The sequence below is a fragment of the Esox lucius genome, chromosome 11, assembly GCF_011004845.1.
Source record: "Esox lucius isolate fEsoLuc1 chromosome 11, fEsoLuc1.pri, whole genome shotgun sequence".
In the NCBI taxonomy this organism is placed as follows: domain Eukaryota; kingdom Metazoa; phylum Chordata; class Actinopteri; order Esociformes; family Esocidae; genus Esox; species Esox lucius.
The window spans coordinates 22035350-22047825 of record NC_047579.1 but is presented as its reverse complement, the minus strand read 5'-3'; the positions used below and the strand labels follow the sequence as shown (position 1 = coordinate 22047825).

Genomic DNA, 12476 nt, shown 5'->3' with positions numbered 1-12476 from the left:
AGAAGAAAATTTGAAATTATATTGTGGTCAGACAACGGAAATGAAGATGGAGTTATATAGGTAATGGTAAGGCCTTTGATATGGGTGGGAACATTAACATGTTGGATAGAGTTGAAACAGTCCAGGACAGCGAAATCAGAGGTAGGTTTGAAGCTAGGTGAGTCAAAGTGAATATTCATGTCGCCAAGCAGGAGAAGACGATGGGAGAGTGATGCAGCAATGGTGAGTAGTTCAGCTAAGTCAGAGAGGAAATAGTCATTAGCTTTTGGAGGACGATAAATAAGGATGTTGGTCAGAGACCAGAGGGAGATAATTTTGCCGGAAGGACTAGAGTTAGCACAGTTTGCGCATGAGCCTCGACGTGAGTAGGAGCGTCTATGTAGGATGCCATCCGAACGGGCATGCGCAATTACATCCGAAGAAATGTGATCGTTTTTGTTCATGGATTGTAGATCGTCAGGGGAGTAATCATTTGTTTGAAAGAAAACGTCTGGTGGGAACCACAGTAGTACTGGCCAGAGGATTGCCAAAAGGAGTAGATGGGAGTCAACCCGGCAGATACATGGCAGCGAGAATAAATCAATAGTATTTTAACTAAAGTCACAGAGGAACCTGCTCTGCCAACTGGATATTCAATCAGCCCACAACGTAGCCACCTATCATTTAGCACTAGCAGCCACTGTCAAACCACGTTATGAACAAAAACCCCGACCAATAGAGAGAACCTTTTTTGCAGTTTAGTCTGTTTGGTAGTAACCATAGAAATATTCTATCATCTACAGCAGTACGTTTTTTTAGTATGCATCGAGACCTTTACTGAACACGTTATTACCAATGTTGGTGCCAAGGCCAGTAGCTAATTTCAGTGGTGGCTCAACGGGTGGTGTCGCAGATTTTCATGTGGAAACACAAGTTCAAATCCTGATTAATGTTTTCCAATTGAAACACGGCTAATTATTATTTTTCAATTGTTTATTTCATTTACTGCATCTTATTGCTCTGCCTTTATTATTGAAATCATTATAATGGATGCATGGTTAAAAAAGTAGTGATATCTGTTTTGGCCTTTTCAACACTAACAGCTTTGGAACAGTGTTTTCCGAAACATTTCCGGTCACCTGAGGGCAGGTGTCGAAACATTGTCACGTGATATTTATATCAAAACCACTGGTGTCAATTTAGTGTCTGACCTGACTGCCTCAGGATTTGAAAAATTGAGGTGGCAATACCAACAACTTTAAATGAATTGTGTCAATTTGTTTGCAAGACTGAAATTTCAGAGAATTTAGCACGTTTATTAAAAGTCCTTGTTCCACCACCTTTTGCGCCTTGTTCCTGCCTTACCTAGTGATGGGCAGAACAACGCTATTTGAAACACGGAGACAATCATTCTCTGCATTCAAAACATCTGTGTCGAGTCTTTACGAAATGCTCAAAACATTCACTCAACAGTGGCATCGGCTGGTTAGACATAAAAATAAGATGTTCAGTGTTCATATAGATGTATTTTCCCATGTTGCTACGAAAGATTTCATGGCACAACAGTTTGGTCAAAATCAAATGTTTCTAGTTCAATTGCTAAATAGAGCTTGTTGTTTGACAGTATCGATATCTATCAACGTGGGCGCTCAGGTGTCCCGGAGAACTATGGAAACCTGCACTTTGGAACAAGCACTTTCAAACAAGTTCCTACTAATTTTAAACAATTGTCACACAGCTTACTCTCACAATCTCTCATTAATAACCACTGGAAAAGACTGGAAAAGCAATGTCACATAAAACAATGGCCGACACCAAACACAGGGAACTGGGGAAATTACTGAGAGGTAACAAGGGGCAAATGAGACACATGTGAAATCAGTTAACACAGGGGATTGAAACAGAACATAGAAACTAGAACTTAAATACATTGAACACAGAAGTGCAACAGCCGGCACAGCACATGATGTGCCCGGCTGATACAGTTCTAGTGTTTTCCCCATTGTGGGGCAAAACCTTAAGTGTTCTATGATGTCCCAGTTGCTTCTTCACTGTATACAGTGTGAGAAAATGTATAGGTGTCATGTTTTTACTCATTTGTTCTTCTTTGTTTGTCTTGGAACAGGTAAAGCTTTTGACCCAACACAGCCTGTGAATTATGCTGCCTCCAATATAATCTCTTCCATTATATACGGCAGCAGGTTTGAATACAATGACCCTCAATTTCAAGGTATGGTGGAAAGAGACAATGAGACCACACACCTTTTCGGTTCTGCATCTATTCAGGTACTGTTTACTTATTGAGTACTCTGTTTTCAAGTGCCCAATCTGAGTCTGGGAAATTGATCTTGTGCCAAGATTATATGAGCTGCTTTCTGTTTTGACTGTTTACCGGGAGGTAGATATACAACATGTTTCCTCGTCTGGGTCCTTGGCTGAAAAACTGGAGAAGTATTATGAATAATGTTGAGATAAACAAGAAGGAGCTAAAGGAGCTGGTGCAGGGTCTGAGGGAGACTTTGAACCCTCAAATGTGCAGAGGCTTCGTGGACTCGTTCCTCATCCGAAAGCAGGAGGTATGAAGAAACAACTTTCTATCACTGTCACTATTAGCCACTATCAGTGACACTATCCCATAGGGTTCTTTGATATTGGCATCAAGACTTGGGGTCTTCGTACTTTCATTTCACAAATGGGGAAAACATATTCTGCCAATGAATACTTAGATGAAGTTTGCTATTTGACATTGTATTTTTAAAATGTTTTTTTTTTGTATTGTAATAATCTTGTATTGTAAATATCTTATAGTTATTGATATCATATTCTCTGAAGAAGACGTGACACATTCGTTATCTGTTGGTCTGTGTCTGTCAGGATGCGAACACCGTGGACTCCTTGTACCATGAAGACAACCTGATGCATTCTGTTTTCAACTTGTTTGGTGCTGGTTCAGAGACCACATCGACAACCATTCGATGGGGACTGTTGCTCATGGCCAAATACCCCCACATACAGGGTAATGAGCAATAGAAACACTCATTCACACTGTTGGGCAGATACAGACTATAGGTCATACACAACTGTCATGACATTTCTGTTACACACAAACATCTATTTAAAGCTTTATTGTTCTAGTCCTTGTTTAGACTTCCCCTGAACATGATAGCATATATTAGAAGTTTAGCTGAGATTAAGGTTTAACATTACATTAACTTTGGCAGTCTCTCATGCTTTATGTATAAGACCTGGTCCAAGAGGAGATCACCAGGGTTATAGGAGGTCATCAACCTTTGGTAGAAGACAGGAAGAACTTGCCCTACACTGATGCTGTGATACATGAGATCCAGAGATTGGCCAACATTGTACCCATGTCTATCCCTCATGCCACCAGTCGAGACATTACCTTCCAGGGATATTTCATCAAGAAGGTTAGAGACTTGCCTTTTTTGTATAGATTTAACATACAGTGAGGGAATATTTTTGATCCCCTGCTGATTTTGGACGTTTGCCCACTGACAAAGAAATGATCAGTCTATACATTTAATGGTAGGTTTATTTGAACAGTGAGAGACAGAATAACAACAACAGAATCCAGAAAAACGCATGTAAATTGATTTGCATTTTAATGAGTGAAATAGGTTTTTCATCCCCTCTCAATCATAACGATTTCTTGTTGGTATTGCTCCCACTCTTAAAGGGAATGCTCCTAATCTCAGTTTGTTACCTGTATAAAAGGCACCTGTCCACAGAAGCAATCAATCAGTCAGATTCCAAACTCTCCACCATGGCAGAGACCAAAAAGCTGTCCAAGTACAAGATTGTATACCTACACAAGGCTGGAATGGACTACAATACCATTGCCAAGCAACTGTCAATTTTCCTCTGTCTGGAGCTCCATGCAAGATCTCACCTCGTGGTGTTGCAATAGTCATGAGAATGGTGAAGAATCAGCCCAGAACTACAGGGGAGGATCTTGTGCAGCTGGCACCATAGTCACCAAAGAAATTGGTAACACACTATGCCGTGAAGGACTGAAATCCTGCAGCGCCCGCAAGGTCCCCTGCTCAAGAAAGCACATGTACAGGCCCGTCTGAAGTTTGCCAATGAACATCTGAATGATTCAGAGGAGAAATGGGTGACAGTGTTGTGGTAAGATGAGACCAAAATCAAGCTCTTTGGCATCAACTCAACTTGCCATGTTTGGAGGAGGAGGAATGCTGCCTATGACCCCAAGAACACCATCCCCACCGTCAAACATGGAGGTGGAAACATTGTGATTTGGGGGTGTTTTTCTGCTAAGGGGACAGAACAACTTCACTGCATCAAAGGGACAATGGACAGGGCCATGTATCATCAAATCTTGGGTAAGAACCTCAGACAGGGCATTGAAAATGGGTCGTGGATGGGTATTCCAGCATGACAATGACCCAAAACACATGGCCAAGGCAACAAACGAGTGGCTCAAGAAGAAGCACATTAAGGTCCTGGAGTGGCCTAGCCATAGAAAATCTGTGGAGGGAGCTGAAGGTTCGAGTTGCCAAATGTCAGCCTCGAAACCTTAATGACTTGGAGAAGATCTGCAAAGAGAAGTGGGACAAAACCCCTCATGAGATATAAGCAAACCTGGTGGCCAACTACAAGAAATGTCTGACCTCTGTGATTGCCAACAAGGATTTTGCCATCAAGTACTAAGTCATGTTTTGTAGAGGGGTCGAATACTTATTTCCCTCATTAAAATGCAAATCCATTTATAACATTTTTGACATGCGTTTTTCTGGATTTTTTGTTGTTATTCTGTCATTGTTCAAATAAACCTACCATTAAAATTATAGACTGATCATTTCTTTGTCAGTGGGCAAAGCAGGGGATCAAAAAAAATAATCTCTCACTGTACATATGTATGTAAAACGAATGTATCAGACTTACTGTAGATACAAATCAGTTAAATTGATAACAAAGGCAATTTTTTTTATCCAATTAGTGATTGAATTGCTTCGTAAAGAAACCCATCTCTTGTTGCAAATGTAGTAATTTTGATCTCACTCATCACCTTATCTCTGTATTTGTCTAATTTTATTGGTTGTAGGGGACGTGTGTGATTCCTCTACTGACGTCTGTTCTTCATGATGAGGGTGAATGGGAGAGCCCCCAGACCTTTAATCCCGCCCACTTTCTGGATGAGCAGGGCAGATTCATCAAGAAGGAAGCCTTTATGGCTTTTTCTGCAGGTATTAATTTCTCCTGATGTTTTAGCATGGGGTACAAAATAGAACTAGACTCTGATCTATTGTACAGACATCTTGTTGTCTTCTATGTCTCTCTCTCTCTCTCAGGTCGTAGGGTGTGTCTGGGGGAGAGTCTGGCCAGGATGGAGCTTTTCCTCTTCTTCACTTCCCTCCTGCAGCGCTTTCATTTCTCCCCTCCTCCTGGAGTAACAGAGGATGATCTGGACCTCACACCAGCTGTGGGGTTCACACTCGTTCCTTTACCCCACCAGCTATGTGCTGTGAGTCGGGTCTGAGGAGAGAGACTCAGTGACTCAGGACAACACTAAATCATTAAATGGAGTCTTCATGTAGGGCATCAACAACAAGCTGAGATCAAAAAGAAAATGTAATGTATTGTTGATTCCAATATCAGCTGATTGCTGCCTCTGCTCATAGCATTTATGAAATAAACATTAATACATTCAGTCAAAATCAGTAGGTTTAAAAATTAAATGCAATATTTCCTAAAGTTACAAGGGCAGGTGGTGGGAATAATGTGGATGAAAATACACTATGATACACTCCCATTCCATTCTATTCTTTGAAATACACTAGTTAGCTTATTCCACAAAGAAATGTTCAATGGCCTGGGCAATATTATTGGCAACTTGTAGAAGTAGTTTCAAATAATTTGATTTAAAGCAAGTGATTCTTCTTTACTTTAGAATAGAAGTCACCTGTGGTGGGTTACAGGTGCCTGCATTATGAAAACCACCAATTCACCCAGTTTGAATAGAGAAAAGGATAAATTATCCTGTTTTGCTGTGTATACTGCATTTTCAGTGACACAAAGTATAACAGTTTCAACTTCACCATTCTTTCACAAACTCAATGAAAGGTGGTGGTGTGGTAAGAGACCTAATGCTGAGAGAGACCTAAGAAAGCTAAATAATACTTGCCAAAACACAGCTAAAGATGCCATAATCATTCTGAAAGAATGAGATTTTAAAACCGCAGTTTGGATACACTCTTCAAATCTGAGAACGGGAGCAGTTTACACATGAGTGATCCAATCTGCCAGTATAGAGGTGTAGGAAGCTCATCCATGGTGCTTGACTGTAGATATTTTAGCCAAAGTTTGTGCTACAATATATTGAGTCTAGGGTGTCAATAATTTTGTCAATATTTCTGTTCATTTTCTGATTTAAAAGGATACAATGTATTAGGAATCAAAAACAATTATATTTGAATATTAAGAGTAAAATAACAAGGATAAATGTTTTAGTGTGTTTTCACATTTTTTAATCTATACAATTTAAAATAAAGAAATGTACAAAGAGATTTATGTTTTTGTGTGGAATGAATGCAATGTAACCGTAAGCATTTGGCATCGCTGATGTTTTAAAAAGGTGCAGATCCAGAAAAATTGCTTCATTTTTTACCATCAGACGGTTGCCCGTGAAGTATTTCTGTCTAGCCTCTACTTCTGCTTCTGGGCTCCCCTGGAACCCAATAATGTGGACAAAAACTGCCATACCATTGAATAGTGGTTTAAGCACTTATACATTGGGAGAGGCTATTGGGGTTATGGTATTGTTAGCCGGCCTAAGGCACACCCTGTGCAATAATCATGCTGTCTAATCAGCATCTTGATATGCCACACCTGTGAGGTGGAAGATTTATCTCTGTAAAGGAGAAGTGCTCACTAACACAGATTTAGACAGATTTGTGAACAATATTTGAGAGAAATAGACCGTTTGTGTACTTAGAACTTTGAGTTCAGCTCATGATAAATGGGGGCAAAAACGATCCCTTTAAGTGAGGTGTACCTGCATTAGTGATGGCCATTCGAGGCTTCATTAGCGTTATTTTAGAAGCACGATGTTATGCTGGCATCACTCAGATTCTTTATCACAATAAAACCCATCATTGAAATGTATAAGGCAATATAGTTAACAATCTAGTCTGTTAAAAAGAACAGACAAGCATAATATTGGAACGGACATTAAATATAAAATTTACAGACTAGATTGTTAACTATATTGCCTTATATATTTCAATTATGGCTTTTATTTTGAAATATAAAATCTGAGTTAGCGCTTCTAGCATGATGTCCTGCTGCTAGAAGAACGGTAATGAAGCCTTGAATGGCCATCACTAACCCACACCAACTGATTGTTTGTTAATTTTGTGTGCTGTCCCCTTGCAATTAATCCTACAGTACTAAATATTCCCAAAATTTTAAAACCTTTTTTTCTTATTAATGTATAAATGTACTTTAGCTATGGACCTGTGAACAGTTATTACTTTGTAATATCGCACTCATAGCACAATATAGAACTGTTACAAGTGCCTGAGATATTCCCCATTGAAACTTTCTCAACAGTCCATCATTTTGCATTGACTTACAGTCTCTTCACACCTGCATTAGACACTCCCAGTTCTATCCCCACCACCATAAACCTGCTTGTTTTTTATGTCGACTTGCTAAAACTATTCCACTCTCTTTCTGGGTAGAGCAGGAGACAAGTTGTGTCATTGTTTACAATACAATCTTGTAAAAATTGAGGCAGGATTCTACACAGTGCCCCCTTAATTTATATGTGCAAGCTAACACAGCTAAAGTTATCGTCCAACATCCTGGCATATTTTGACGATAAACAGAATGTAAGTTAGATGGACAACCGGTGGGAAGAGATGTTTTGATTCATGTTTATTTTGTCCTGTAGTAAGAGGTGCTTTCAGGTGCATTCAGCTTGCACTTTGTCTGGGTTTACATCTGAGTTTTCCAAACCAAGCTTCACTTTCGCTTGAAAAATCTTAATCAGGCTTATGTGATCCCAAGTCCCAAGTAAAAACGGACAAGTCTCCTCTAAGTCCTAAGTACCACAGGTCAATTCAAGTGACAAGACCATGAATTTAGGTTTCAAGTCCTCAAGTCAATTATTAAGGACAATTGCAGTTTTTTTGTTGTATTGAAAAGGCAGTCCCTCCCTCACTCACACACTATAGTAGGAAATATAAAGTGATGTGTCCTCTATCCTTTTCTATGGCTACACTTGAGGAGGGGTCACTCCCTCTTGTCCTGTCCATGGGAGCAGAAAGATTGATTATGAAATCTTCATTGGTACTGTGTGGAGCTTCTGTGAACATAGGTTGACAAAATGGGTTATGTGGAAGGACTTCTCAAACAAAATCCAACTGAGGTTACCTTTCTGGGGGCTATGCTGTTTTTGCTGGTCCTCTACCTTTTCTATTCTGGTTCCTGGTTTGAAGTGAGGAAGACAGAGCCCCCAGGACCCAGGCTGCTGCCCCTGCTTGGTAATATTCTCCAGCTGGATCTCAAGAGGCCCTACCGCACTCTCTGAGAGGTGGGAATAATACCCGAGTTGCTTTCAGATTAAAATATTTTTCAGATTATTTAATTGAGCACTGAGAATTTTTTGTTTGGAGTATAGGATAATTCACTTAGCTTAATTGACTAGTTCAATAAATTTTAGGGCAGCGGTGGCCCCAGAAATGTTCCATAGGGGTGGCCAGATGGGGTCACTGAAAATCTTGGGGTGGCACACTAAAACCATAAGCCCTAACAACATTTCAGGAATTCTATTACACTGTGTGATGGCAATTCCATCGGTCAGAACTTTCTAAGGAGTAAGTACAGAGACAAAATGCTCTTGGCACAATTAAAAGTTTATTTGCAAATAGAGAGACATGTCAAACGCTTACAAAATAATAATCAGAGGAGTCTCTAACTTAATACAGTGGGGAGAACAAATATTTGATACACTGCCGATTTTGCAGGTTTTCCCACTTACAAAGCATGTAGAAGTCTGTAATTTTTATCATAGGTACTCTTCAACTGTGAGTGACGGAATCTAAAACAAAAATCCAGAAAATCACTTTTATATGATTTATAAGTAATACATTTGCATTGTATTGCATGACATAAGTATTTGATACATCAGAAAAGCAGAACTTAATATTTGGTACAGCAACCTTTGTTTGCAATTACAGAGATCATACACTCACCTAAAGGATTATTAGGAACACCTGTTCAATTTCTCATTAATGCAATTATCTAATCAACCAATCACATGGCAGTTGTTTCAATGCATTTAGGGGTGTGGTCCTGGTCAAGACAATCTCCTGAACTCCAAACTGAATGTCAGAATGACGAAAGAATGCTTTCAGCACCTTGTTGAATCAATGCCACGTAGAAGTAAGGCAGTTCTGAAGGCGAAAGGGGGTCAAACACAGTATTAGTATGGTGTTCCTAATAATCCTTTAGGTGAGTGTATGTTTCCTGTAGTTCTTGACCAGGTTTGCACACACTGCAGCAGGGATTTTGGCCCACTCTTCCATACAGACCTTCTCCAGATCATTCAGGTTTCGGGGCTGTCGCTGGGCAATACAGATTTTCAGCTCCCTCCAAAGATTTTCTATTGGGTTCAGGTCTGGAGACTGGCTAGGCCACTCCAGGACCTTGAGATGCTTCTTACAGAGACACTCCTTAGTTGCCCTGGCTGTGTGTTTCAGGTCATTGTCATGCTGGAAGACTGTTGTGGAAATGTCTTTATACAATGTATTCTCACTGAGTAAAGGACTGAGTCCCACTGTTAAGATAGGTAGAGGAATGTGGGGGATCTGGTATTTGCATAGGGGGCATCTATTGTCTGTCCAGATGCAGATCAATGGGTTTTAGGACATGATAGGAGAAGATACAACAGGGAGCAGTAAGGTCAGTTGGCCCCTTCGGGTAAACACAACAGTAAACATTATGGCAGGAAGGATAAGGTGGGGGAAGATAGCATTTGACTTGTGTGATAGAACAAAGGGAAAGGTGTTTGATTGACATGAGACAGATGGCAGCATCTTACCACACGCCTTTTCCTATGTAATAAATACTGTCGAAATGATGTTTTTATTTAGGAAACTATCCACTGTTACTTTGTAACCTGTATACTTTCTCCTTGCTCCTTGCACACCGGTGTGATCAGTCTAGAGTGGTCCCTGAAGCGTACGATCACACCGGTGTGATTAGAACGTATTGTTTAGAACGCACCATTAGAACGCCTAGGTACGAGTGACGTAACAATGGCTGGCCAGACCGCGCTGTTTTTTACTCTCATTTAGCTCAAACAGCGTTTATAACTTTATTTCCTGATTGTACTTGTTTCTAGACCACACTATGATATTAACCAGGTAGCAAGCATAAAAATGGTTACTTATGTACCAACAGGCAGCCAACACTAGCCGTTATATTTTCTACCATTAACATAATACGCAAAAACGAATGATATTAGCAAATATTATAGAGCATCTAACCATTTCCTGAAAGAGCTGACAACCGGTCAAAATCATTGTGTAAAAACTTTCTAGAAGTTACGTTACCCGTTGAGGGTGCTGCTATGCTTTTTGTCAACTAAAGGTGAGTAACTCTAAGACCAGATGGTCATTTACATTTGCCAGTCTTTCGGACAGATTTGCCATGCTGGGAAAACTATAAACTTCATTTTAGCTGCACTGCATTACAGGTCACACTTTGTTAGTTAGCGGTTAGCTGACGTTTGCTAGTGGTTAGCTGACGTTTGCTAGCTAGCTACAGTTACACATAAACCAGCTTTTGCAGCTCTTTGAATTCGAGTCAAAAAGAGAAGCTTGCAATGCAATGTACAGTATGTAGTTTTCCTTACCTGGCAAAGTGACTGTTCATGTCAACCGTCTGAACACCACTAAATGCATGTAGCTAACGTGGGGTTTATCCAGTCAGTTTGTTTTGGTAGGGTTCACGCACAATAGCTCAATTGGCAGATCTAGTAGCGAACCGATGGCGCAAACTAAAACAGTATTACAGCACAACTTTTGTTGAGAAAAACGTAATCTTCAAAAATCAAAATTTTCACTGATCCCATTTGTCCAAAAATGCAAGAATCGGAATTCATATTTTTGAGAGCTTCTGAATAATTACGTAAATAAATGTACACACCACCTATTGCCTGATAGATTGCGTATGTTTTATTGATAAAACAAGTGAAGCGTTTCAGTATCTTTCTCGCTGCGATCTTTAGAAAAAGGACTGCATTGTTGGTTCATAATTATTCAATATACATTTTTAACAGTTACTACCGGTAGAGGTTTGTTAATATAATTGAAATAAAAAAACTAGATGCATAACTAGTAAGCAGCGTGGTTTTTTGGGAAGCTGCAGATTAAATGCATTGTGACGTCACAATCAAAATTCTGGAACTCTGAGTGAGTTGAACTCACGCGCAAAAAGAACTCACGCTGGGGGGCCGTTAAGGCATATTTGAAACTCACACGTGAAAAGGTTAAAACCGTTTATTGCGCAATTGATTTTTCCTGTCTTACCTACCATTTTCATAGAACTATTTGGATTTTTGAAATTGCCATCACATTTTGGGGGCTCGTCCGGGATCCTAATCCTGATCAGTTCGAGTCCCTTTCCTAACAGGTTAACCGTGCATGGCCAGAGAAAGCTCTGGAATTCTAGTATCGTCCAGAAAAGGCTTATCCTTTGACGGGCTGAGAAAGAGTGCCTGACGGGAACTGTGACTCGTGCCTGATCAGTACAGGTTTCCTGCGGAAATTGAATTTGGAGGTAAGAACGCAATACGGTTTACGGTTAAACCGCGGTTTAAAAACTTAAAGTTGGACTTTATAGTTTAATATCTGCAGTAAAAGGTTGGACCTTTTATAAAATCTAATTTGTGGGCTGACGAGCTCGACTTCGCTTTCTGGTTGGTTGAGATGAACTAGATTTACTGGGTAAATCTGGAACATGGGGAAGTGCGACAGTAAATCTTTGCCGGTCTCTCGTGTTTACGCTGGACCGGCAAAAATTATCACTGACGTTTATGGTGTTTGGACATGTGAACAATGTTTCTTTGAGTGTTATTAGGTTTTCCGGCGACTGGCGTTTTCATTTGGTGATGGATGCGCGGCCTGTCGGGCTGATTGGAGGTAGATGGACGTGGTAACGTATGTGAAGTTGTTTGGAAGGCGTAGGCTACGGTGTGTAGAGAGTGTTGACTGATGGTAGCTTTGGGAAAGTTTGTGTGGAGTATATTGATCTGTGTTGTAGTTTTATTTGCTCAGGTTAGATGGCTCGTTCTCTATTGATCGCCCGTCACCCCACCCCGTGGAGTTCAGCTGGACCGATCGGTGGGTCTCCTTGGAGGCCCGATCGGGACACTGCATCGTTGGAGTCATAATGTGGCCAAGCTCTGTGGACCTTTTCGTTGTGAACGTGGAAATGCTGTGGGCCAC

At 40.3% G+C, this 12476-nt stretch overlaps 1 protein-coding gene across 4 annotated transcripts in view; it reads left to right on the top strand.

The window, feature by feature from the left end:
• LOC105008950 (cytochrome P450 2K1) overlaps window positions 1-6525 on the top strand; it is a 33860-nt gene extending 27335 nt beyond the window's left edge. For all 4 annotated transcript variants that reach the window (XM_010868318.4, XM_020050898.3, XM_020050899.3 and 1 more), the window contains 6 exons: window positions 2105-2265; window positions 2382-2555; window positions 2854-2995; window positions 3223-3407; window positions 5066-5207; window positions 5313-6525. In XM_010868318.4, the coding sequence (XP_010866620.2) occupies window positions 2105-2265; window positions 2382-2555; window positions 2854-2995; window positions 3223-3407; window positions 5066-5207; window positions 5313-5500 (992 nt within the window). In that variant the 3' untranslated portion in view covers window positions 5501-6525. The remainder of the gene's footprint in view (window positions 1-2104; window positions 2266-2381; window positions 2556-2853; window positions 2996-3222; window positions 3408-5065; window positions 5208-5312) is intronic.
• Window positions 6526-12476: the final 5951 nt, after the last annotated feature.